Source organism: Macaca fascicularis, chromosome 9 (assembly GCF_037993035.2).
Source record: "Macaca fascicularis isolate 582-1 chromosome 9, T2T-MFA8v1.1".
Classification (NCBI taxonomy): domain Eukaryota; kingdom Metazoa; phylum Chordata; class Mammalia; order Primates; family Cercopithecidae; genus Macaca; species Macaca fascicularis.
In genome coordinates, this window is record NC_088383.1 from 75,726,744 (window position 1) to 75,754,640 (window position 27,897).

At 52.4% G+C, this 27,897-nt stretch overlaps 1 protein-coding gene across 3 annotated transcripts in view; it reads right to left on the reverse strand.

Moving 5' to 3' along the window:
• Nucleotides 1-27,652, reverse strand: part of ADAMTS14 (ADAM metallopeptidase with thrombospondin type 1 motif 14) — an 88,314-nt gene extending 60,662 nt beyond the window's left edge. For all 3 annotated transcript variants that reach the window (XR_012417833.1, XM_005565621.4, XM_005565620.4), the window contains exons 1-2: nt 27,305-27,652; nt 25,167-25,606 (exon numbers count right to left, since the gene is read on the reverse strand). Coding sequence is in view for 2 of the 3 variants with exons in the window: in XM_005565621.4 (XP_005565678.2) it covers nt 25,167-25,606; nt 27,305-27,386 (522 nt within the window). In the remaining variant the exon portion in view is untranslated. The remainder of the gene's footprint in view (nt 1-25,166; nt 25,607-27,304) is intronic.
• Nucleotides 27,653-27,897: the final 245 nt, after the last annotated feature.

Genomic DNA, 27,897 nt, shown 5'->3' on the forward strand with positions numbered 1-27,897 from the left:
TGGGGGCAGGGAGGAGGGCAGCTAATGCTCATTCACGATAAATGAGCCAGGAGTGCGTGTTTTTCATCTAATGTTTCCCTACATCAAATATTCCCTTAAAAAATCAGGCGTTGGCCTTGGAAATAAAAACAAAAAAATATGATGGCAAAGCCCAGCAAATGTGTTATTATCCCCCAGTGAAGGCAGTCATCACAGGGGCCAATGAAACATACAACTAGATGTGGGTTAACGTATGTGTGTCTGCATATGCACATGTATATATACACACACACACACACACACACATACCATGTCATCCTACAAAGTACTAAGAGTACCTACCGCAGTGGATGGAAAATAATAGGCATGATTTACAAATAAATATTTGTTGAATTCCTTCACTTGTTCAACAAGTATCTATTGAGTGCTTACTACATAACAAGGACTGGGAGCGCAGCTGTGAACACAAAGCAGTGAATGAAGGAAGCGTTTCTATAAATTCATTGGACCTTCTCCATTTGAATTGGAACTCCAGTGACAACACAACCCAATTCCACCCACTTCCCACTTCCCACCTCCTCCTGTTCTGAGGCTGCATCTCAGGAGCCCCCTCCAAGTCCGACTGAACACCTACCACTAAGCCCCCAACAGCAGCCAACGTTTTCTGTGCCCCTTCTAGCTGTTTCTGTGGATCAGACAGAAAGCATCATTTTGGAGCCAAATCAAGACGGTTGCCTTCTGTGCTTCATCAACAGGCCCAATCAAGAGGCCAAGAAATGTTCCAGGGAAAAATGGCATTATTGGAACAAATTTGAGGCTTCCATGTAACCATTTTATCAAGTAACACTCAATTGTCTGCAAAAGTTCTGATGTGCTTGTTAAAATGTCCATGTCAAACCTTATACTGAGCACACATGTATCCATGCACAGCAGTTTGACTTTGTACCTACTGTGTGCCTGCTATGGGCAGGGAGAAACGGAAAAATAAGGCCCAAGAACTGAGGGCAGCCAATGTCCTGCCCGGTGCTATGACAAAGTGTGGACACGTGTCCCAAAGGAGGTGACATCTGTGGGTCCTGAAGGATGACTATCCATCAGGTTCCTGGTTGCAAGGATTAGAAATTCAACTCAAACCCCCTGACCTGAAGGGGAAGGTACTAGCCCCAGGACACACTGAGGCAGGGGCTAAGACTGGAAGTGAGAGACCCAACACTCTTACCATCCCTCCCCTCAGTTTCCCCTACACCAGCTTCATCCTCCCTCCTCCAAGACAAGCTATACATCCCCTGTCCTTGCAGACACATCTCCACTCTGCCATCAGAGACAAGGAGATTCTCCCTTCACAGTCCCATCCAGGCTGAGTCACATGGTCACCCAGGGACTGTCAGCCCAGGTTTCCACAGCAGGCAGAAGGGAGAAATTGTTAGGGTGCAAAAGAAACCAACGCGAGAAGGAAAGAGCATACGAGGTAGAGGGGAAGGCCCCCGGGTAAGGGTGGAAATGCAGGAAGGACAGTGTGGGAAGGGGACCAGGGCATTCAGGCTCAGGGACAGAGGTTGAACCCAAACCTGGACAAAAAGTAGTGGCCAAATCCAAAGGAGTCTGCCACTGTGCACCTGCAGAACCCCGACGGGAGGCCTGTCTTCCAGCTGGTGGCTCCAGGCCCGGGACACGCCTCCAAGGCCTACCACAGCTTTGTTGCCACGAGGGCCTGTGATGAACTCTCAGCCAAGCCCTGCATGATTTATCCCATCCCCCTTTCTACACCCGTGTCTGATACCCAGAGGGACCCCTGGGTCCCTTGTACCCCTGGAACAAGCAAGCAAGAGACAGCATGAGTCAGAGGCCACTGCTCCATCCAGGTCACGGGCACACAAACCTGGCTGGCCCAGGGCAGTGGCCTGCGCCGTCTCAGTTCATCACACCTCTCAAGCTGCCTAGCAGAGGCAAACTCTCCAGAGCAAGAAGTGGAAGGCTCTACTCAGCGCCTCCCACACACCAGGCACCTGGTCAAGGCCCTCCCCAGTTCTGGGGCTTGGTTAAATGGCTCCACAAAGAGGATCCTTCAAGCCTGGCACTCCCTGCCTCACAGCCCAGAGACTCCACGGGGTCTCGAGGGCTCGGTGCCTCATATGAGGGATACGGTTCCCAGAATGAAACCACTGCCTTCCAGCCCGCCCCTTCCTCTGGCCCACAATCATGGGCTACAGACCTTTCAGGATCATCGTGCTCATCCCAGTCTGAAGCATTATACTTCGACAACATCCCCAGTTAGGAGACCTCTAGCTTTTACTTGGATGCCTCCAGTGACAGAGAGCTCCCTCCCTCAAGATGCAACAGATTCTGAATAGGGACACTCCTAACATTGTATTCAGCGTGAACACACTTCCCTACTTTCCAACGTTTATAAATCGTCTTCTTATCATTGTTATTAACAACAGTACCTGCCACTCATATTTTTATATATTGTCTTATTTTATCTTTATAGCCCTATAAGGTAGGCACTAATGTTAGACCCATTTCATGGATGAGGAAATAGAGGTTCAGAAGGGTTAAGTAACTGGCCCAGTCACCCAGCAAGTGAGTGTCAGCACTCTTAACCACAATGCTGTATTACCTGGGTTCATCCCCCAGGCCTGCTTCTGCCCTCAGGAGCCCCTTGGAGCAAGAAAACATTGCCTTCCTAGTACCACCTGCAAATCCCTGGGCCTCTGGTCTGACCTTGCAGAGCAAGGACACTCATTCTCCAACTCTCCACCTCTGGGCAAAACCCTCCCATGGAGGCCAGCACACCTCTCACCAAGGATATGAGAAGGAAGGGCAGGGCACAGCCCATAAAAGAAACAGTCCCTCCCACTCCCCAGGTGACCTCCCCCGCCTAAAAGGATTCTTACCCCTACACAGACCATCCTCATCACACCCTCACTGTTCTCAGCAGAATGGGAACCCCCAGGACTCTGGGTCTGGTCCAGCCTCCACACCCTTAGGCCTCTTCCCAGGAAAGGGTTAAAGGATCTGTCTTTCACCATCCCAGTAAACCGTTTAGGACAAAGAAGCCAGAACCAAGCCCTGTCCTGCGTAATCCGTAATCCGAGAAGTAAGTTTCTAAATTTCTTTGCGACTGTGGATCCCCACAGCCCCCAAGGGGTCAGGGCGGAACCTCCCCAGAGATTGTCCTTGTCCCATTGCGTGCATCCCACCCAGGCCTTGACAGGCAGCTCTCATCCAGGTCTGGGCTCCTCCTGGGCCACAGAGACTCTCCTCCTAGACAGAGAAGACAGGAAAGCAGGCTTGGTCACCAGACCGGGAGGCAAGATGGGCCCAGTTCCTTTCCCTCAGACCTCAGTTTCCCTGTCTGCACAATGAGAGGTTTGGCCCAAGTTCCCTTGAATCTCTGCCCTGGCCAGGAAACCAGGCACCACACAGCGTAGACAGGCTGGCAGTGAGAATGTTCTGGCTTTCTGCCTCTTCACTAAAGTACTCCTGTCTCTCAATTTATAGAATGTTTATATTTCTGAAAAGTGGTGGCTAATTTTAAAGTGCTAAAATCAAATCAAATTTCTGTATAAAAAATCAAGAAAAAAAGGAGAAATAAATTCTGGTAGGATGGAAAATAAATGTCAGTCATATTGAATTTCTACCTATACCTTATTCTTTTACAAACGGTAAATAAATAGGAAACATGTACTAGAAAGTTTCTTCACACAGTAAAACTAAAACAAAGAATCGTTGATTACATCCAATTGAGCCACATACCCGTAGGCCCTTGTCCAATTTCCCCAAATGGAAATTCTCCAGTGCACAAATCTGACCACTCTCAGCTGGGCTAAACTCCCTTTAATGTGGCTGTTTCTGAGGTGCCTTCCCTGGGAGGTGTGTGGCTGAATGGTTGTGAGGGTGGAAGATGGGAAGGACTGTGGATTCTCCAACATGACATCGTTTTGGTTGCAAAGGTAACACATTTGGCCTACCTCTTCATCCAGAGGCCTCCAGGCCATGTTAACATGTTTTCCGGTATGGGTTCCCTCAGGGGAAGGCCCCAAGTTCAAGTGTAAGCCCAGGACACCCAAAGAAGACATGGTCACATGGCAACTAGGGAGGTGAGTGCTGGCTTAGAAATCACCTTGTGTCCTGCTGTGAACCACAACTGAACAAGTTCAGCGGGTCACCCACAGCCGTCTACTATCAGGATAAGGTCCCAAATATTATAGCAGGTAATTGAGGCCAAATTATTTTGAAATCAGTATGTATGTGTACATGCGTACATAAAAGTACATCTATTCTCAAACTGCATGTACGTGGATGTAAACTGGGAGGCAAGGGTACCCGGAGCCAACAAAGAGATTTCCAAGGGGAGCACAGAAGAGATCTCCAAGGACTGGGAGACGTGTGGGACATGGGCAGGGCTCTATCTGCGTCAGGTACAGAGTCAATGAGCAAGGACCTGGCCTGGGGTCCAGACAGTTGCAAGTGGCTTGGCTCTCAGGGGACAGCTGCAGGCCTTGGGAAAGGGGGATCCTGAGTCCCCTTGCTTGCTGCTGCTTGGACCAGCCTACCTTTGCCAAACGCCCAGAAGGTCCATTTCAAGATGGTAGCTCCAGTGAAGCCAGCTGAGGGGTGGGCCAGATTGCCTCTCCTTTCTCCTTCCCAGGCTGGCCTATCTGGGGCTTCCCCAGAGGAGAAAGTAGCAGAGCAGGCCACCTCTCAGCCAATCATCCCACCACCTCCCAAGGAGAGTGTATTCTTGGGCCTGAACTTGTTCTGGAACTTCTATCACAAGGGCTTTACTTCCACGGACACCCCTTGATGCTGTCTCAGGTTCTAGGCCTCCAGCAAATCCAGCTTGAAACTGTTGCACTGTAGGAAACAAAAGAAAACCCAGCAACTGGATGCTGGAGTGATACACACAAGGATGAGAAATGGCTTCCACCAGATTCTTCAACGGGTGGCCGCTTCACCTCAATAGGGCCACCTGCATCTGCATGCACTGTTCCCAGCCACTGCCAGCCACACTCCTTGGCTAGACCACATGGGCTGCTACAACCCAGAAACCTCGACCGCAGGCGGCTCCTTCCCTTCCCCCACTGCCCTGCTCACCTAACCCTAGCACTTGGCTCCAGTTATTATTAAACTTCATCGGGACCTCCAAGATATGATCCTTACTTCCTCACTTCCCTTCTCACCACCTTGGACATCTAGGTCTAGTTGCACAATAATTATCTTGCAAACACCCATACTCTCTCACCCTCTTTCCCTGCATTCTTCTCCACCCTGGTTCAGCCCGACCATCCACCTACTCCACGCGTGCACACAGGTGCCTACTGGTCTCACTTGAAATCAGCAGCTCACCTCACGTGAGCATGAAGCTGAGGTTCTGCTGCACTTCCCTGTTAAGACTAACAGCTTAACATTCTGTGTCCCAGCTCTCCCAAATGGCTCAGACCCCCAACACTGCCCCACCCCCAGTCTCATACTCCAAGGCTCCCATCACCCTGTTGTGCCAGTGCCAGTGTCCTCCCACAGCTGGGCCCCCTCTCCTCTTCTGTGGCTGGATGTGTCCCCCTTCCACTCTGTGCTCAGGATCACCTCTCTGTCACCTCCTCAAGGACTCAGCTCCTGCAGTTAGCACCCCCTTTCCAGTTCCATCACACTTTCCTTTCTACAAGACCATTACTATCCGCATCCAAGCACACTCGAGTGTCCCCCATCTTTGAAACTCCCTACCTCCCATCCCTGCCCAACCACTGCCCATGTCACTGCTTCCCTCCACAGCAGGAAGTGTTGTCTACACGCACCACCTCCATGCCCCCTGGCTTCTCCTTTACCCACCCCAAGTGGCCTTCTAGAGCCACCACTTCCTGGAAACTGCTCACCTGTGACTACCACATGGCCATGGCCAGCAATCACTTCTTTGTCCTGGTCTCACACAGCTCCTGCAATCATCAGCTCTCCCTGGCACGTCCCCAGGTCCATGGCTTTGGGTACTGCATGGCTGCAAATGACTTCCAATTTACATCCCCGGCCCTGGCTCCTCCTGGAATTCCTTTATGATTATCCAACAGCCTCCTTGATAGAGACTGGATCTCCACTGGGCATCTCAAACTTTGGAGCAGAACTCTAAGTTTGACTTCCAGACCCACTCCTCCCCTTGTCTTCCCCATCTCAGTAAATGACACTGCCTTTTTCCCAGTTGCTCTACCCCAAAATCAAGGAGGAGGGACAGGCTCAGTGATCTAGGTCTTTTCAAGTCCCCCAACCCTGGCAGGTCCATCAGTCAGTTCAGCTGAAAGCAACGCCCTACATAACCTGCAGTGGCCAGAACCTCTAACGGGTCATCCGGGGCTGTTGTCTCTGATTCACGGCAGGTAGGAGAGGCAGCCCCACCCCTCACACCCCCACACCCTGGAACCACGGCTCCTGCAGGGACTCTTCAGAGTGACCCAGATCTCTTCCTCCCTCAACATGTCCTTAAGTGTTTATGAAGCACACACTGCTTGCTGAGCTTGATGGGGGTGAGGTTGGGGTGCAAAAAGACATGAGAGACCGGCCTCTCCTCGCCTGATAAGGGACTTGTATCTGGAATATGTAAAGAACTCTCACAACACAATCACTAAAAGACAACCCAGTTCTAAAGTAGGAAAAGGATCTGAACACACATTTCTCCAAGAAAGATCTACAAACAGCAGTAAGCACATGAAAAGATGTTCAATATCATCAGTCATCAGGGAAAGGCAAATCCAAACCACAAAGAAATAGGATGGCTTGAATCAGAAAGTCAGATAACCAGTGTTGGCAAGGACGTGGAGAAACTGGAACCCTCATACATTGGTGGGAATGTAAAATAGCACAGCCACTTTGAAAACAGTCTGGCAATACTCCTCCAGTGATTAAACGGCATTACCACATGATCCAGCTATTCCACTTCCAAAGTGTAAGCACCCAAGAGAAATAAAACACATGCCCACGCAAAAAAAAAGTTGTTCGTAGCATTATTCCTAGTAGTCAAAAGATGGAAACAAGTCAAATGCCCGTCAATGGATAAATGGACACACTATATATATGTGTATATATAGCCATACAATGAAATGTTATTTTGCCGTAGAAAGGAATGAAGTACTGATATATGCTACAAGATGGATGAACCTTGAAAATATGCCAAGTAGAAAGAAGCCAGATGCAAAAGGTCACATATTACATGATTCTGTTTGTATGAAGTGTCTTCATACAAATAGAATAGGCAGATCCGCAGAGATAGAAAGTAGATTCGTCACTGCCAGCGGCTGGGGTCATGTCGGATTGGGGGTGAATAGCTAAAGGCCACATAGTCTCTTTGTTAGGTGATGAAAATGGTCTACAGTTGACTGCAGTGATGATTGCAGATATCTGTGAATATAATTTTTAAAACCACTGAATTGCATATTTTAAATGGGTGAATTGCATGGTATGTGAATTATATCTCAATAAAGCTATTAATTAAAAAGATAACATGCATGAACGGAGGCGAGAAACACGCACAGAGATAATACGCAGGCACAGAGAGGACACACAAAGGGGTGACTCACACAGACGACAAACGCTCCAGCAGACATTCATGCAGAGACGACACGCATGTGGCACTCAGACTGCCTGCTACCACGGAAGCGGGAGTCAGTGAGGCTGGGATGAAAGCCTGCCGACACTGAGATTTCATCTAATTCAAACCTGATGTGGAAGCCTCAAGCCACAGGAGCTCTGCTGGAGGCTGGGGCTGCCAAGTCCTCGGCCCAAGCCAAAGAAAGTCTGAAAGCTGATTCAGACTGAGCTGCAGCCTTGGAGACAGGCAGGAAGAAGGAGCTCTTGGAGGATGGGGCTGAAAGCTGCCAGGCTTGTCCACAACTGGCACGCTCTGCCACGTACATCTGCACGGCGCCCCATACCAGCAGCATCAGCGCTGCCACAACAAGCCAAAGGCTCAAAGAAACACCAGGAAGCAGCGAGCCTCCGCCAGCTGGAGATAGTTATCTGGGATGACCACATGGCCACAGTTCCCAAGGTCATGACCTCTGCAGGTCCCACACCCTGGGAGATGCTGGGTGAAAGGCTACTGAGGTCTTGCTGAGCCCAGTGCATTTGCAGCAAAAGTCTTTCTCAGGGGAGAAGCAATGTGGTGGGTAAATGCAGAGATCCTAGAGCCAGAGAGTTCCTGAGTTCAAATGCTGGCTCTGCCACTCTCAGATCATGTAATGCTGGGACACTTACTTAACATCCTTGTGCTTCAGGATTATAACCACAACCATCTTGTAGGGCTGTTCTGAGAAAGCAATACACCTAAGGCACCTAGGATGGTCCCAAGCATGCCACGAGGGCCATGTTAGTGTTTGCATCTGCGGCCATGATTCTCATGATCACCATTGTCACTTTGAAATATGCCTGGAAGCCCCGGTGGCTCAGGAAGGGAACCCACAGGATCAGTGCTGGGGGTGACATTCTGGAACCACAGGAGGGTTTGTATGTAGCTCCTGGCTCTGCTATGGCCTGGCTTTGACATGCTGATACAGTTTGGATGTTTATCCCCTCCAAATCTCATGTTGAAATGTGATTTCCAGTGTTAGAGGCGGGGCCTGGTGGGAGGTGATTGGACCATGGGGGCAGATCCCTCATGAATGGTTTAGCACCATCTCTTTGGTGGTGAGTTCTCGTTCAGTTCACACGAGATCTAGTTGCGTAAAGTGTGTGGCACCTCCCCCATCTATTTTGCTTTCGATGTCACCATGTGGCATGCCAGCTCCTCTTCCCTCCCACCATGACTGCAGACTTCCTGAGGCTCTCACCAGAAGCAGGTGCTAGAGCCATGCTTGTACAGCCTGCAGAATCATGAGCCAACTAAAATTCTTCTTTATAAATTGCCCAGCCCCAGATATTTCCTTATAGCAACATAAAAATGAACTACCACACATGGCCAGATCTCCTGCCTGTAAGTGGAAAGAAGTCCTCAAGAAAAAAAAGAATACCAGTGGTGAACGTCCTAAGGGGAAAAGTCCTTACCCCCCAAAAAGGGACTGGTAGAGGATGATGTTAGAGGTGAAAAAGAAGACCTGCAGACAAAAGGTTGGGCAGAAACATACCCAGCTGTTAGGGAATTGCCTCTAGGCAATGAGATGGTAGGCAATTTCTTTCTCTTTAAACTTTCAGGTATTTTCTGACTTTTCTATGATGTCCTTATCTCAAAAGGCACACCTATTCTGCACCGAGTGTGTGCCTACCACATGAACACAGAATCAACTCCCATTCCCTAAACAAAGTTTAAAAAAAGGGAAACAAATGTAATGTATCCCTCCTTTTCTGTCATTCAACTTTCCTCCAAAGTAGTGTAGAGGCTTCACTGGGGAGGGAAACACCTGGGGTTCCATCCCAGCAGGGTCCTTCCCAGCTGAGCGGCACCAGCCCTCTCTCAGCCTCAGATTCCACATCTGAAACCAAAGAGTGGACGGGAAGATGAAATAAGGCATGGGAAATGGCCCTCCTGGAGCCGGGTTCACAGCAAGTAATGGTCTTTTCCTTTCCTTCCCTCCTCCGCCCAACTTTTCTGGTCCTGAAAGACCTAACCCCAGCTACTGACCTGACACACAGTAGGCTTTCCAGGAGACAACAGCAGCCGTTCTTAACCCTAGACAGTCATTAAAATCACCTGGGGGAATTTACAAACCTACAGTGACCTCCCAGGCCAATGAAATCAACACTCGATGAGTGGGGCTCAGGAGTCAGTGCATTCTGGAAGCTGCTGGGTATTCAGACATGCATCCAGGGCTGAGAAACACTGATCCAAACCCTGGAGGCTTCCAAACAGTGGAATGGCATGAAAAGGGACATTTAAGTGGTCATGCGTGTTTCATAAAGAGAGCAAGAGCAGCACAGGTGTGTTCATCATAACACCGGAAATGGGCAAGTAAGAGAAGAAACGAGCATACAATAAGTACGCTCCCCGAGAGGGGGCCGGGGGAGTCCAGCGGGCTGGGTTACTGCACACCTCTTACTTCATGACCAAGGGCCATCTAGACCACAAGTGATCGGGAGGTAGAGGGAGCAGCTGTGACCTGCTGAGTGGCCAAGGACCAGTCAATGCTGTCACAGCCATCCAAGCTGGGGGTCCACAGTGCAGAGAGTGAGGACAATTATTAGTAGTCCCTCTGTGCTGATGTTGATGATGAAGGTGATGACTAGCTCTGTCCTCTGGCACCTTGGAGAACAGAGTTGCTCAGATCATCAAAACCTTGAAGTTCTGGTTTTTGTTTTTGTTTTTGTTTTAACAGGGTCTCATTCTGTCCCCAGACTGGAGTGCAGTGGCACGATCTCTGCTCACTGAAACCTCTGCCTCCCAGGTTCAAGCGACTCTCCCACCTCAGTTTCCCGAGTAGCTGGGACTACAGGTGCGCATCCACACCCAGCTAATTTTTTGTATTTTTAGCACACGCGGGGTTTCACCATGTTGGCCATGACCAACTGAACCCCTGACCTCAAGGGATCCGCCCACCTTGGCCTCCCAAAGTGCTAGGATTACAGGCGTGAGCCACCGTGCCCGACCAAAAGCTTGAAGTTCTTAAAGGAGGAGTGGTCACTTTTTATTTCTACTCCTCTTCCCTTGCCAACCGGCAGATGTCCTGGCCCAGAGGCAGGACCTGTAGGTGCTCAGAGACTGCCTTCTGCTGCAAACCCCTCACTCTGGAGCCCATCCAGACTCAGAGCAGACCTTGCCAGGCCGGCAGCCACCCTCAGATTCCATTCCCCAGTGCCCAGGAGCCACACGGCTCTGAGGCTTCCCTCTCTGTCACCACCATAGCCCACCAAGCTCGGCAAAGGAGCTCTGCCTGGCCACTGCTTGGCCCTGAGTGCTGGCAGCAGCCATGGCTCCGGGATGAGGAGACAGGAAGCAGCCCTCAAGTGCCAGCAGGCGGTGTGGCTGCCAGGCCCTGAGTGGAGGAACAGCACCCTGCGTGGAGGCCTTACAGTTTGAACCCTGCTGCTCAGACGCACACCAGCTGATGGTGAGCAGCACCAGGAAAGGTGCTACACCCTTGGCAGTAGGTGTAGCACCTACTGCTTTTCTCTTGGGAAAGCAGGCCCAAAAGAGGGCCCGACAGGTCACTGTCCCAGCGAGGCCTCTCCTCTGAATGAACCCTACAGCAGCCTGGCCCAGGGGGTCGCTGACTAGTTTTAAACCATGTCTGCCACGTGAGACCATGCACGTAAATGTTTATCACTGCATCTGATACTCAGCCTGGTCTGTAATGAGCCACTGATGAGGGGCTTGGCAGTGGCCGAGAGACAGGTTCCCTCCGGAATGTAGGTGAGCACAGGAGAATGCCAGGCTAGCTCTAGCCCCACGAGTGACTCCTAATGACACAATGATCCTCCAGGTATCACTGGCCAGTCTCCTCTGCAAAGGGTGGAAGGAGCAGATGAAGCACAATTGGCCAGAAGACCCCAGACAGGTGGTACAGTCCTATACTTAACCTTGCCCAGGGACCAGCACCACTAGCACAGGTTCCAGATTTGGCCCCACTCTGACAGTTCACCTGCCAGGCACTAGCAACACAAATGCCCACACTGCAGCCACCAGACCCCCTCCCTTCGCATGTTCACCTATGTCTCTGTAACTTGCTTCTCCTAAACCATTGCCTGCAATAGCACATATTCACTCATTCATTCATCAGATGGTGACTGAGAAGCCCCTGATCTAGGTGCTGGGGATACAGACAAAAATTCCTCTTTGCATGGAGCTAACGTTCTATAGCAGGGTGGAGACAGGCAGTAAATAACTAGAAATATGTGACATACCAAGTGGAAGGAGCCATGGAGAAGAGAAAGGATTGGAGCTTGAAACTGTGAATACGGTTGCCAGGGAGGACGTCCGAAGGTGACATTCGAGTGAAAGCCTGAGGGGTCTGAGGGGCAGGCCCTGGCAGTCCCTGGGGAGGAATGTTCCCTTCAGGGAAGGCAGTGAGGAGGAGCAGTGGCGGCCCGGGGACTGGTTGGCTTCTCCCTGAGGAGTGCCGCAAACCACGGAGGACTCGGATTGTAACAGGAGTGCCCGGGCCGCTGTTGGCGAACAGACTGCAGGGGCAAGGGAGTGCAGGGAAGCGAATGCCACCATCTGGGAGAGACAGGAGGTGGCTCACACCACCCCAGTGGTGGTTATTCTTATTATGCTGTGTTTGTTTCCCTTTTAGAATTACCAGCAACAAAAATCCCCACACTGGAGCCACACAGGATCGGTTCTGTACCAGAGCCACGGTTCCCACGGGCCTCCGTGCCTTCGCCCCTGCTGTGCACCCCACTGGGAATGCCCCTTTCACTCAGCTCAAAGGCCACCCCATCACTGCTCCCTCCTCTGTGCTCCATGGCAGCGGCTCTTGGCAGGTGCTCTGTCCCTGTCCCAGTATCTCTTTCCCTCTTCTAGACATGAGCTTCAGGGGGATGAACCGGTTGATGCTGTGCAGCTGACTCTGGAATGAAACCATGCTAAACAAGCATCCTTTGGGTCAGGCCTTAAAACAAACTCCCTTGGGCATACCACCCTTGTGAGAGGTCCACCTCCCCAAAATTGTGGCCGTGGATTAGGGGACGGCATATTTTACCTAGCATCTCCCTATGCAGGGACTATGAATTATGAAGTGACAACATCTCAAAGGCACGATGCACCCAGGCCAGCGGTAGGCCAGGCTGTGGAACACAGGCCTCTTCGGACTGGAGGAGCTAACTCTGAGTGTGGACCCCTGCCAGCCTTGAGGGGTGGATGTGAACCTCTGCCTGGGGGGTGAGTGTGGCTTGGAGGGGAAAGTGACAGGCTGTTTCTGGACAGACCAAAGGTGTAAATATGTGGCTGGCTTAAAAGCAAAGGCTGACAAAGGCCTTCAGCCACCCGTTGGGAACAGAGTTTGCATTCAGACCAACCTGGTCCTAACAAACGATCTCACCTCCAGACATTTCTCTAAAAAGGGGCCTGTTCTACTGCCCCATCAGCCGTGTTACTGAAAGCAGAAGAAAATTAGACTGCAGGGTTTTTAAATGTTCCATGACGAGTAATGTGTACATAACAGCAGCCCTCTCCCCCTCCAATATGTTGAAAATGGATAAAACAGCAGCACTGGTGGCTTGAGTCTGAGAAACACCAGAAGGTTCCATTCGAGCATCAAATCCCACTAACTGGGCCATTGACATCTGTTTTTCTTAGTTGGCCTCCCAGTTTCAGGGAAGACAATGACATGAGAAGTTGAGCAGCCCTCCCCGTCACAGTGGGAGCCTCATAAACACCTCTACGCAGTGCCCCCGGCCCCTTCACCCCCCACCACCATTAGACCAATCACTTTTAGCATTCATCATGCTGAAGCTGTTGCCACAGCTATTGTATCAGGGAACAGCACACAGTTTACGACCTTGAGGCTCTGTTCACATACACTTGGTCTTTCCACTGACAGGAGAGGCTGCCTGGAACTGCGGGAGGAACATTGCCTGGGAGGAAGGAACCTTGGTCCTTGTGCGCCCTGACACCTGACACTCACCTGCTACTCCATGACCCTGGATCTCCTCCCCAACTTGAACCTCAGCTTTCTCTGCTGGAAAATGAAGAGGGAGCTAGAAGCCCCCAAAGCCTCTTCCAGCCACAGCTGTCTCCAACTCAGGCCAAAGTCAGGGTGAATGGTGGAAATTACGCTGAGCTGGGATCCATGTAGGTTTTCATAACACAAGGGTATCTGCAAGCGCCTGAGCTTATGTTGACAGGGACCTCCTTAGTGTTGCTAAGGATGAAGCAGCAGGTAAATATTATCACTGTTGTTGTTTTTAGGGCTTTGAAAGCAGGGCAAGACCCACATGCTGAAAATGGAATGCTGGGCCTGGTGGATGGTTTGGGAACTTTCCATTGCAGTGCCTGGGAATGTGGAATCTCCTGGACCCTCACTGAGAGCCCACCCTGGGCCTGTACCACCCTGGGGCTGTACCACCCTGGGCCTGTACCACCCTGGGCCTGTACCACCCTGGGGCTGGGAGGCAGATGCAGAGGCAAGCACAGCCATCACTCTCACCAGCCTGCTGAACAGCCCCCAGCCGCCTTCCCCCTAGCCAGTGCCTGAAGACACAGAGGAAGAAAAATAAAACCAGCCCTTTCTGGAATGGGAGGCCAGCTCTGCTCTGGAGGAGCCGCAGTGAGGTGATGTCTGGCTTTTATTCCATATCATAAATAAGTTATTAATCCAAGGCAGACAGTGAGGCATGGTCATGAGGAGACAAGGGAGGTAAAACTGCAAGATCAGACTGGCTGGAGGACTGGAAAACCACCCAGGACCCAAGACCCAGGCCCTGGGCCTCCACTCACACAGACAGCAGCCCAGACAGGAGGGGGCCTCTGGAAAGCAGGGGGAAGAGCCCTGGCATGGGCGCCCAGAGAGCTAGAGACACACCTGCTGTGGATCCTGCCTCAGTTTCCTTATTTACCCTAAGACATCAGCAATAAGAAGAAGAAATGCTAACTTTTATTGTTCCAGGCACTGTGGCAGCACTTTAAGTGCATAATTTCTAACCCGCAAAACTATGAGGTAGGGACACCCACTTTACAGATACATAAACCGAGGCTTAGAGATGTCAAATCACTTGCCTAGGAGCAATGTGGAAGAATGTTTGCAAAGATGGCTGCATTCAGTCCTCTTGTTTCTGTACACAGTCTTTTTACAATGAGACTTTACCACTCCTTCCCTCAAATGGAAGAGTCCATTTCCCCACTCTTGGAAAATTTTGTCCAGCTTTATGGCTTGCACTGACCAGCAGAATGTGCAGAAGTGACCTTATGCCACGATATGGTTTGGATCTGTGTCCCCACCAAATCTCATTTCAAATTGTAATCCCTAATGTTGGAGGTGGGGCCTGCTAGGGGGTGACTGAATCACAGAGTCAGTTTCCCACGAATGGTTTAGCACCATCTTCTTGGCTGTTACTGTGACAGTGAGTGAGATCTGGTTGTTTAAAAGTGTGTAGCATCCCCCTCCTTTCTGTCTTCCTCCCGCCATGTGAGATACGTCGCTCCCCTTTGCCTTCTGCTGTGATTAGAAGCTTCCTGAGGCCTCCTCAGAAGCGGAAGCCGCTATACTTCCTGTACAACCTGCAGAACTGTGAGCTGATTAAACCTTTTTTCTTTCTAAATTACCCAGCCCCAGTTATTTCTTTTTTTTTTTTTTTTTTTTTTTTTTTTTTTTTTTTTTTTTTTGAGACGGAGTCTCGCTTTGTCACCCAGGCTGGAGTGCAGTGGTGAGATCCCAGCTCACTGCAAGCTCCGCCTCCCAGGTTCACACCATTCTCCTGCCTCAGCCTCCCGAGCAGCTGGGACTACAGGTGCCCGCCACTATGCCTGGCTAAGTTTTTGTATTTTTAGTAGAGACGGGGTTTCACTGTGTTAGCCAGGATGGTCTCGATCTCCTGACCTCATGATCCACCTGCCTCAGCCTCCCAAAGTGCTGGGATTACAGGCGTGAGCCACCGCACCCGGCCCCAGTTATTTCTTTATAGCAGCGCAAGAATGAACTAATACATGCAACTCCCAAGGCTATAGGCCTCAAGGGGTTTTCCAGCTTCCACCTTCCCCCTCTTGGAATGCTACCCTGAGACTGCCTACTGGAGGATGACTGACCACAGAGAGAACTGAGGCCGCCCGGCCAACAGCCAGCACTATGTTGGTCATGTAAAAGAAGCCAGCTTGGGCCTTCCAGCCCAGCTCACCCTTCAGCGGAGCACAGCCAAGTGAACAGGGCTGGGAGCAGGCAGTGGAGGAACCTCCCAGCCCACCCACAGAGTTATGAGGAAGGACACAATGTTATTTTCAGTTCCAAGTTTTAGACTGGTTTGTTACACAAGAATGAGAACTGATAGTTACTCAGTTTCCCCACCCTGCCTATTTCCCCAGGAGAGCCTGTGCTGCCCGCCTCCTGAGATTTGGCTGGGGTCAAGACACTCCCATGCATACTACAGTCCTTCTGTGTCCTCCAGGCCCTCACATTGCCACCATCAGGAAGCAGTGACTTCCTCTCTCCACACTGAAGACCCACAGTCACCCTGGCAGGCGGGTCAGGAAAAGCCCCCTTTCTCTCCAAAGAGTCCCTTTCTTGTTTTGTGTGCTGCAAACACAAATTGCCAAGAGGTACCCAGTATTTCCCAGTAAACTGGGTTATCTAAGTGGCAAACATGAGAAACCAGCTCGCACTCTCAGAGAGGGTGTGCACCCTGAAGACAGAGACTTGCTCACGAAGGCAGTGCTGAGGGCGGGGAGGTAAATGGGTTTCCCCTGCACGCCCGGTAGGCCCACGGAGAGTGACTGCGTGAGCACGTGCAGGGGGATCTGAAGCCCGCGGAGAGTGACTGCATGAGCACATGCAGGGGGATCTGAGGCCCGCGGAGAGTGACCATGGAGAGTGACTGCGTGAGCACGTGCAGGGGGATCTGAGGCCCGAGGAAAGTGACTGCATGAGCACGTGCAGACGGATCTGAGGCCCGCGGAGAGTGACTGCAGAGAGTGACTGCGTGAGCACGTGCAGGGGGATCTGAGGCCCGCGGAGAGTGACTGCATGAGCACATGCAGGGGGATCTGAGGCCCGCGGAGAGTGACCATGGAGAGTGACTGCGGAGAGTGACTGCGTGAGCACGTGCAGGGGGGTCTGAGGCCCGGGGACAGCGTGCCACAGCAGGCCTGCAGGGCCTGCCAGGGCACAGGAGGGCAAATGGCAGTGTGCGTGCCTCAGCGGTCACCACCTCTGGCCTAGGAGCAGATGGCCAGACAGCCACGGAGAGGATGACAGATGCTGTCCCCTCATCTAACTGGGGTTAAAAACACAAAAACAGGAGTTTATGCCTCCCTCACCCAGACGGTTGTCCAGCAGACCCGGTGCTGGGTCACGAGGACACACAGGTGACCACACCCTGCCCTGTGCCTCTGGGAACTACAAGTGGAAATGTTCAGGGCCAGCAGCAAACTGAGGGAGAAGCAAGGTGCACCCTGAGAAAACTAACAGGCTTGAGGCCAGGACCAGCCCCCCACTTCAGTGTGTGCCCCACTGAAAACTCAGAGACACCTCTGGGAGTGGAAGCCAGAAAATGGGATGCTCTTTTTTTTTTTTTTTTTTTTTTTTGGAGATGGAGTCTCGCTCTGTCGCCCAGGCTGGAGTGCAGTGGCCTGATCTTGGCTCATTGCAAGCTCTGCCTCCTGGGTTCACACCATTCTCCTGCCTCAGCCTCCCGAGAGCTGGGACTACAGGCACCTGCCACCATGCCCGGCTAATGTTTTTGTATTTTTAGTAGAGACGGGGTTTCACCGTGTTCGGCACGATGGTAAATGGGGTGCTCTTGACTTCTTCTTTCCTGCTGCCATCCCCTCAGACCTGGTAGACTCAACCAACCAGTAATCCACACCATGTAATAGCAATAGCTGAGTGTACGGAGGACTGCACTATGCCCTTTACACACATGACAACTCTATGAAGTGATTACTATTATGATCCCCACTTTACAGATGAGAAAACCGAACCACACAGAGGCGAGCTAACTGCCCAGGGTCACGGCATGTAACAGGCAGAGCTGAGATTTCAGTCCAGGCGGTCTGGTTCCAGGGTCACACTCACCCCAGCACGTGCTGCTGAGCTCACAAGCAACCCAAGGCCTCCAGCTAACTGCCTTGCTGGGTTTGGTTCATACAATGGCTTAAGAATTAGAACACTTATTAAAAAGTAAAGTAAACCTAAAAATCCATATTTCCCATTTCTCCTAAAATACTCAAAGCTCTTACAATATCAGAGTGGCACAGGAGTGGGCAGCTCCTCTCCCGTCTGCCATAATCCCACCATCCCTATGACTACCCGGTCCTCTTCTCTTTCTTCTGTTACCTACTTACTCCTGGTGCATCTGAAATTTCCACCTCCTGCCCCTCCAACCCAGGGGCCCAGCCTTATGCTCAATGCTCCAGGAAATGCACACATTTAACACAGTCTCTGATTTCTAGGAACTGGTAGTTGAAATGGGCGATACATCAAGTGAGGGGACAGGGAAGGTGTGAACAGCACAGCAAAGGCAGGGGGCTGAAAAGTGAGGCGAGAGCAGGCCAGCCTAGACAGGGCAGGGGTGGGGACAGTAGTCTGTAAGCTGGAGCCCATAAGGCTAGAGAGGCAGGTCAGCAAGGCAGCAAGGCCTGCACCAATGTGGGGTCAGACACAACGCTCTGGTGCCCCCTGCCCCTCCCAGGGTCTTTAGGCACACACGTGTGAGGGCAGGAGGCCTGCAGGTCAAGATGTAAGGGGACAAGCCTGCTGGGTGTCTGGGAGGGGGTCGGTCACAGTGAGACTCCAAGCCTCCACACTCCACACCTCCAAAACAAGCTGGAATGTGGAGCTGACTGTGGCTTCCCAAGGCGCCCCCAGGACGCCTACTCACTCATCCAGCCAGTCAAGAGCAGCCCCCGGGGCAAGGACAGCTGTTTGGCACAGGAGACCAAAAAGCCACAGACAAGTCTGCTGTGCACCAGCATCGAGCTGGAAGGATGAGTGGCTTTCTCAAACACTGATGTGACTCCTGTTTACAAACCTCCATGGCTCCCCACGATAGCAGGAAAAAGGCCAAGCTCCATGGTGAGGTTGACATTTTCCAATTACATTTTCACCACTCCCCATCTCCTATGGAGGTCTGAAATGACCTGCCATTTCCTGAATCCTGCAAAGACACAGGATTTCCTTCCCTACAGAATGACTACAATTTTCACTCCATGGCTTTGAAAACTCCTACTGATCCTTTAAAACCCAGCCCAAATGTCCCCTACCCTGGAAGCCTTTCCTGAGCACCCCTCCTTCTCAGTACTCACCTCCAAGCCACCCCTGGTATGCAGTATGCTTCCCTGTATTCCCACAAATCACCGAAGCTTAGTATGGTCTGTGTTGCTTTTTACTGTCTACTGCGCAGTTCAGCCTCCCCTTTAAACCGTGGGCTCCTGGAGTACAGGGGCAGGGGGCTGAGTTTCATCCCCGCATCCCCAGGACCTGGCCAAGGGGATAACACCAGTGATCTATATATCATTGCAGTAAAGGGACTCTGATGGTATTTGTAATATTTATCATTATTAATAGTTACTGTTACAAAGTAATCATGATTGGCCAGGTGCAGTGGCTCATGCCTATAATCCCAGCACTTTGGGAGGCCGAGGCAGGTGGATCAGCCGAGGCTGAGGTCAGGATTTTGAGACCAGTGGGGCCAACATGGTGAAACTCTGACTGTACTAAAAATAAAAAAATTAGCTGGGCACGGTGGTGCATGCCTGTAGTCCCAACTGCTCAGGAGGCTGAGACAGGAGAATCACTTAAACCCAGGAGGCGGAGGTTGCAGACTTTTATCCATTTTTTAAGGCCCTGCCATAAACCACGTCCTGCACTTTGCGTTATCTCATTTAGTCCTCTGAACAACCCCATAGACAGCTGTTCCTCTGCCCTTCCTACAGATGAGGAATTTAAGCACAGCGAGATGAAGACGCTCGCTCAAGTTCTCACAGCTGTCTGAGCTGTAGTGAGCACATCCTGCTCTTTCCCCCAACCTAGACTATTTCCTTGGAATTACGAACACCACCTTTCATGGGGCCCTTCCATAGGCCAGGTGCTTTTAGTAACAGGTTTATTTATTTTATTTTATTTTATTTATTTATTTATTTATTTATTGAGACAGAGTTTCATTCTTGTTGCCCAGGCTGGAGTGCAATGGCGCAATCTTGGCTCACTGCAACCTCCGCCTCAAGCAATTCTCCCGCCTCAGCCTCCTGAGTAGCTGGGGTTACCGACATCCCCACCACACCCGGCTAATTTTGTATTTTTAGTGGAGGCGGGGTTTCTCCATGTTGGCCAGGCTGGTCTCGAACTCCCGACCTCAGGTGATCCACCCGCCTCAGCCTCCCAAAGTGCTGGGATTACAGTCATGAGCCACCGTACCCAGCCAGTAATAGGTTTGTTGAGATATAACATACCATATAATTCACCCACTTAAAGTGCATATTGTAATTGTTTTTAGTATATTCACAGAATTGTGTAACCACTGCCATCATTTTGGAATATTTTCAGCCTCCCATAAAGAGGCCCCTTACCCTGAAGTTCTCAACTCCCCCAGCCCCACCCTACATTACACTGTAGTCCCATTTTAAAGACAAAAGGGAGGTGCTCAAAGAGCTTCTGTGACGTGTTCAGTGGTGAGCAGCTGGGCTGGGATGCAGCCTCCCCCATCCCTCCCAAAGCCGTCTGCCAGGGTCTACTCCGTATAACCCATCAAAAATGCAAGATCTGCAGAGAGTGGAAAACAGAACCAGATGGTGACAAATCTTACACGTGTGGCTGCTTCCGCGCCAGGCCCTGACTCACAGAGGCACTGAAGGCAAAGGGGGAAACACGGTGCAGCCAAGCCCCCATCACCCCGTCACAGGGCATCAGGCCCCAGGACCTAGGGAGGCAGAGAGGGCCGTAGGAGAAGCAACCCTTCAGGAGGCTGGTGGCCTGGATTCTAGACGGGCAGAGTGAGCATGCAGCTCTGCTTAGAAGCAGGGACCCCACTCTGCCGACCCCATCCTTGTACGCCACAACTTCTCCAGGATCCACAAAGAACTGGTCCCCACCCCATGTTCCTCCCAGGTGCACAGTGTTAGTGGCTCTGAAGAGTGGCCCATCAGGTCACTGCTGATACCTGGACACATTCCCAGTCTGGGACTCTCAAGTCTAACAACATCCCAAGCTCGCTGCTCCCAACCCCAGAGGAAGCACTTTGCAGGCAGGACCAGGCCCCGCCCCCACATCCCTTATTTCCTGCCCCTGAATATCCTCAGGACTGGCTGGGTCATTCTTTCTGCCGGTCAGGAGCCTGGCACTATCTTTCATGTTTACAATGTCTGAACAGTCTTGAGCAATTGCTACCTCCTCCGGGGAGCCTTCCTAGGTGCCCTAACCAAACTAAACGGGTCCTTCTCCTGCTGCCTCTCACCTGATTCTCAAGTTTGCTTTTATATCTGGGTCCCCATTAGCCTACGAGCTCCTCCAGGGCAAGGGCCCTGCTTTTTCATTCCTAAATCTTTCTCTTTCCCCTCCCACAGCTAGGACACACAGAAGGCCCTCCAGAACAGTGGGTGGGAAGTAAGATGAAGTATCCCATACCCCACTGTTAGGCATGAATTAACCGCAGTGCAGGAGGGAGCCGCCAACTACAGGTTTACAGGGGCCTGAGTCCTGGTTCCAAACTCCAGCAAGGTCAGCCCCATGCCACAAAGCACCAATGCCAGAGCTGGAATGGGTCTAAGCTTACTCATTCCAGCTTCCTTAATGCACCAACGTGGCAACTGAGGCCCAGAGAAGGGGCCAGCTTGCTCAGAAACACATAGCCACATCTCTCAACTCCCAGCCCAGCCTCTTCAAGAGAGCAAGCTGCCGCATCCCTGCCCCACACCCCCTCTTCCATCCTACCCTTCCTTCAAGGTGAGACCAAGCCCCCCTGCCCAGCGTGTCTTCTAGTGTCCACTCCCCAGCCCCACCTGACATGGTGCTCCTTCCTCTGTCCAACCATCGCTAGCCTGCTCAAGCTCTTCCCCCTGCCCAGGGGGCCCTCCCCACCCTCTGGCCCCAGCAAACTTCTACTCATCCTTCAAAGCTCAGTTCAAATGTCACCTTCTCTGACATTAAAGAAAACAATCACTCTCATTTACTGAGCACCCATCCCCACTGTGTTCTAGAAAACCAGGTGAATGTTGAAACTACTGGTAGGTTTCCCCCTGCATGGCACCCAAGTTCCTCGAGGACAGGGACCTGACTCTTTGCAAAGCAGGAGTAATAACAATATCTGCAAACACACTTCACAAGATTGAAGGAAGCAAAAGAGTTTTGTAAACTATAAAGTCCTGTGCTAATGGAAGCTATCTGTTCTTTGTATCTCCGCCTATGACTCAGTTTCCTCATCTACAGATGGATGGAGTTAATAAAAGCCCATACACACATGCATGCTGTGTCTAGGCCAAAGGAAGGACTGGTTACTGTTGCTGTCATTATCTGTGTCACTTTCTTTTTTTATGATCTCCCTGTGGACCTTGTCCATGGTCAGCACTCAGTACATATTTTTTGAAATGAATGACTTTGGCATTTGAGATGTTAGAGAACATGGGATTAAAATCCAGAGACCATGTAAAGATGCAGAATACAATCTTATCATCAGAAATGCTACACCATGGCCTTTGAGTCCAAAGGTGAGCTCAGCTGGGTCACTGGGACACAGCCCCTTGCTGTCATGGGACACAGAGCAGTTTCTTGGAGTGGGCGGAAAGTCAAGGAATCCCAGCCTGGGGTGACCTCTGTGCTGGCAGCCCCAGTGGAAGGCAGTCAGGGAGCACCACTCCCAGGGCCTGGAGGGGGAGGCGTCCAGATACTGGACTGGAGGACTGGCCTCTGGAAACAGCCAGGGTACATGTTGTGGTCCAGCCTGAAGCTCAGCCCAGTAAAGTCCATTTCTGCCCCTCACCAAGGGGCGGGGGACCCAGGAAAGTCAATTCCTGGAGCCTCAGTTCTGTACCAGCTACAGAGCAAGCCTCCCGAAGCCTGTACCTGGACAGCCTCTGAGACCCGATCCCGCTTCAGCAAATGCCACACAGAATCGATTCCCATCTTCCAGGGAACATCAAGCATAGCCCCTCTTTGGACAAATGAGAAGAGTAAAGCTCAGAAATGGGGGGTGACTTGCCCAAGGTCACACTGCTAAGAAGAACATTGACTCAGAGGCCACCGAAAATCAGCAACACCCTCTGAGGAATGTCCAGCCCCAGCCCCACTGAACAGCCCCACCTCCACCATCTGCCAGCCCCCAAAACCAGAGCATGATGACTTGTCACCATATACGCTACACCATGGAGCCATGTGCTCGTGCTTCAGGAGTGCTAGCTCAGGGCCCTTCATGGCCCTGATCCCTGTGGCACCTAGCGGTCAGTTACTACTTGTCAACAGGCTGCTAAGCTGGTTCAATGACAAGGGAGGTTTTCAGGATGCAAAGGGGGTGGGGAGTTACTTATTGTCAGTGACAGTCATCCTTAGTTTAGGTTCTCAGCATATTAAACATCTCCTCTGTGCCTCACTTCAGGAGGGCAGTCAGAGAAGCAGGAGCCCTAGCCCTGTCACTGAGGAGCTTACGGCCTACCTGTGTGATGACTTTAGAAGGAATTCACCATCTAATTCAGTTCAGCTGCTGGCTTGCACCAGCACTTTCTGTCTCTCTATCTGCATGGATACTGTATCCCTGGATGATTCCTGACATCACTTGGGATTCTCAACCCAAACTTGTGGCCATGGCATAGCTCTAGCCAGCGGAGTGGCCAAGGGCCCCTGTGGCACAGAGCCACAGAGCCAAAGTGGGCTGGCAGCGGAGGCTTAGCCCGGACACCTGACAAGGCCTTAGGCTCCCCCAGCTGCTCTGACAATCTGCTTTCTCAAAGCCCGCTCTCAGGAACTTTTGCGTCAGTTCACCTGCAGAGTTTGGTGTCGATCAGATCCTGGTCCCTCCCCCGAGAGGCAGATTCTGCACCCCTGACAAGGTGCTCAGGTGATTCTACCGCATGCTCAACTATGAAAACCAATTACCATGTAGATAAGCCCTCTCCATGAGGGCCCTATCACCTTCAATGGGGTGAAAATTGATTCTGGGGAAGGTAAAAACATATAAAGCCCAGATAGATATACAGTGTAGAAACAGATCTTCAGTATATCTGTGGTATTAAAATTGCGTGAGGAAAGCCAGGCACGGTGACATGCACCTATAGCCCCAGCTCCTGGGATGCGGAGGCAGGAGGATGGCTGGAGGCCGGGAGTTCAAGTCTGCAGTACCTTGTGTTTGTGCCTGTGAATAGCCACTGCACTCCAGCCTGGACAACATAGTGAAAATCCACCTCTAAAAAAACAAAACAAACAACAACAACAAAAAATACCCACCTCATCCTGAGGTGGACTGATGATTAGGGGGGAAATGTCTAAAACATTTAGGGGTACATCATGATAAAAGGTGGAAAGCGCTGGTTTAAAGAGAGGCAGCCACGAAATCAGCAGGTAAGACTTCTCCTACACGTGGGACGATGGTGACAAATGCTCCCCGCCCTGTCAGTGAGGAAGGAACCCACAAGCCCTCCCCATCTCAAATGTTCTCGGTCTCAAAGCTGGAGGGCAGAGGAGCAAGCAGGCCTCTTCCTGGGACCCATCAGCTCACATCTGGTGTCTCTGGGGCAGGGAAGAGCCGCCGAACAGGACCCTGAGGCTGCTGTGCCAGCTCACAAGGGCCTGCACACTGAGGAGGAGCAGCGAGGGGAACGAGAGCCAGCCCCAGGTGGGGGCAAGAAAGACAGCGCCCCCCATGGCTTTCTGGTTTGCAAGGTGGAGCCAACCAGCAGAGGCGCCCCAGACTCTGGGAAGCAGTGTGGAAGCAGTGAGGGTCCTAGGAGAGGGGCCACACAGAGCAGCCAGGAAAGAGCAGGCTGGCTCTGGGAGGAGAGACAGGGAGGAGAAGAGGAAGGACATGACATCACAATGTTATAGGACATAATAGCAGCCACTAACTGTGCCCGCACCATGAGCCAGGCAGGGGCAGCCTCCAGTGCACTGCCCAGTTAGGCAGGCCACATCCTTAACACCCGCGGGTCAGCTCCAGGAGAGCAGAAGCCACGTCTGCCTCAGGCACCACCGTACCCCCAGCACCTAGAACAGTAAATGTGTGCAAAATAAACAAGGGAAAGAACCACAGAGAGGTGAACTCATCCAAATCCTCACAGCTAGGCAGCGGCTCAGCCACAATTCCAACCCCAGCAGTCAGACTCCAGAGCCTGGCTTCCTCACCCCGGTGTTTCTCTACACTCAGAGATACCAGCCAGACAGCTTGTGATCCAGGGGGGTCCATGGAGGGTGACGGGAGAAAAAGCCACGGGGTGGGTATGATAAAGGCACCATCCCAACTCGGCCACTTCACAACTGGCAGAGCGTGAACCTAGTGGCCCGTGGGGGCAGGCGGCACTCCCTCAGGAAGGCAGCACCACCCCTGCCTTGGCCCAGACTGCAAAACATGCCCATAGCAATCTCAAAACCACGTGAGCGGGGCACAGGAGGGGGAGGATGCAACTTAATGAAAGTCTCATCCCTTACCAATCCGTCACAGTTGCTGATGGCAACAGCTGCCCCAGGCATTCCAGTGACACCTCCAGTGTACACACACTCCTGCCGTAAGGGCTGCCGGAACAGCTCCCGAAAATCCTCCTGCCACTCCACTGAAGCTCCTGGCACTATCAACCTCCGATTGGGCCACAGGCGCAGGTGCAGTTCCTTCCCGAAAACAGTGACATTGAAGTAGAGGGAGTGGCGCCCCGCCCTGCCATGCCACAGGGTCCCTCCTGGGTGCAGAGGGCTGCGAGCCACCCGGAGGTGACTGGAGTGTCGTGGTAGTGTGGGTGGCGTGTCCACTACCATGCTCTCTGCAGAGGCTGCTGCTGGGCCAGACACCACGTGGGAGAGGAAGCGTCCCCGAAAGTCTGTGCTGCAGGGCACTGTCACACCATAGTCACTGAGCTTTCCAGAGAGGTGCAGCTCTGTCGGAGGTAAACAAAGAGTCACTTCAATGCAGTCAGTGCAGAGGTAAGGAGAAGTCGGAAATCCCACTAGGGCAGGGAGGGATAGGAACCCTGAGTGTCACCCTTAGATGGCCCCGTTAGCCCGAGTTCACCCATTTTCCATCCATTGCTTCCTGAGCTCCAGGATTCCTACACTTGGATGAAGGATGTGCAGGTACTTTGTGCAAATATCACTCCCTGTAGCCCCCAGGTCCTTTTTAAACTTAGCAGAAGAAAGCAAATGATACCAGACAGAGCCTGGTCACTAGCTACAAGACTTCCAACCTTGGACTCTGCCCAGAAAAGGACTAAAATTCCCAAAAGCCAACAGGGCAAATAAAGGGAAGGGCAGATCTGCCCAAACTCCGCAGCGTGCTGAAGTCACCACCCCAGGCTGGGGTAGGGCCCTCCTCCCCAAGCTTCCAAGAACGCAGCTGGCAAAACAAACACACCTAGAAACCCAGGGGACCGTGGGCGCGTGTCAAGGAGAAGGTGGGGCTGCAGAGGGGAGGGAGGGAATGCCCAGTTCTCTATTTTTCCAAGGTTAGAAAGAAAACTTTTTAAAGCAGGACAGGGGCCACTGAGATTTCTGTATGGCCGAGCCCCAAACTGGATAAATATAGATCTTCAAAAATAAAAGGATATACAGGGGATGACCTGCCCACTTGGGCTGAATTAACTGTGAGGTCATGGCCCCATGCTCCAGGCCACATGCCAGCAGGCCCATCCTCACACAGCTCTCCTTGAGCCCAGCCAGGCTGGGCAGGAATGACAGCTCCCTGGCTTCCAGGCCTGGTGATTCATGAATGCGAGTTTGGGAGGAATTTTCATTTCCACACAGCTCTACCTCTCGTCTCCCCAGTTCACGTCACTGATAAAACATAGAAAGTGGTGTTTCCTGAAAATTCCCCATGCCCACAGTTCTAGTTTCATCCCCATTATAGCAGAGGACCCCCAAGACTGCTGCAAGAGGGGACCCACTCTGGCGCATGAACAAGGCTCACAGAAAAGGAGGCACCCTGCCTGGAAATGACCAGAGACTCCTCCCCATGTTCAGAGCCACCAGGAGGGTACCCCATGCTGCAGGGCAGGAGTGGAGTGTATCTGGTCTGTATGCAAGAGGCCTGTGTCCGCAGCGTTTGACAATGCTAGGTTGGGGGCAGTGGAAGGATGTGTGTTTCTGTGCAGGAGCATGACTGCCCTGTACGCTCTGCAGTAGGAGGCAATCACCTGTTAGCCTTATTCTGGGTATGTAACAGTCACACACACACACACACACACACACACACACACACACACCTTGCACCCATGCTCACACAAGTTGGAGACAGAGAAGACACTGAACGAGAAAGACACACAGGACAGAGAAACAAACTGGGAAAGGGGGGAAAGAAGAAACACAGAGAGACAAAGAGACAGACACGCTGCTCCTAAGAAGAGACTCGATGATCCCAAATTCTCTCCTGGGGTCTCTGTCTACTTCTAGTGCTAGAAATGGAGAGAAATCACTGGACAGTGCTGTGGCACAGGGGAAGAAAAGAGAGCAAATCAGCCCAGAGTGTGCACACTGCCTCCCACCCGCGGGAACCCTGACCGGGTAACTGGAGCAACCTTGGGCCACCCTGACCGCGAGCACCCCGGGCCCCACGGGCCCCCGCGCGCCCAACCCGCACGCACCTGGGGTCCGGCTGCCCGCGGCGGCGCAAAGCGCACAGTGCAAAGGCAGCAGGCAAGATAGCAGCGCGCGGAGTGGAGCCATGTGGCCGCGCTGAGAAGCGGGCTGGGCAAGCGCCCAAGCCCGAAGTCCCAGGCTGAGGGCGGCGAGGCTAGGGTGCGCCCCGGGCTGTCGGAGCACCGGCCGGCTCCCGCCGCCGCCGCCGCTGCCGCCTCCCCGCCTAGCAGCCTCCCTCCCGCCGGTTCCGGGTCCCCTGCGCGGCGCCGCCGCCTGGACCGCTGGCTCCGGGAGCGCGAGGCTGCAGGCTGGAGAGCGGAGCCGCTGACGCGCCAGCGCCCCCGGTGCCCACTGCCGGTGGGTCGGTCAGCCCGCCCGCGCAGTGACGCTCCGGGACTCCGCGGGAGCCGGGCGAGGGGGCGGCGGGGCGGGCCGGGGGTGGGCACACGGGGCGGGGCGGGGCCGGGCGCGTGTCGGAGCTGGGGCGCCGGGCGCCCGGGGGCGGGGCGCGCGGCTGGGGAGTGCAGCTGCCTGTGGCCGGGGATCGGAAGTGCCACGCGGAGCCAGAGCAGGGGCTCCTGGCGCACGGAGCGATTGT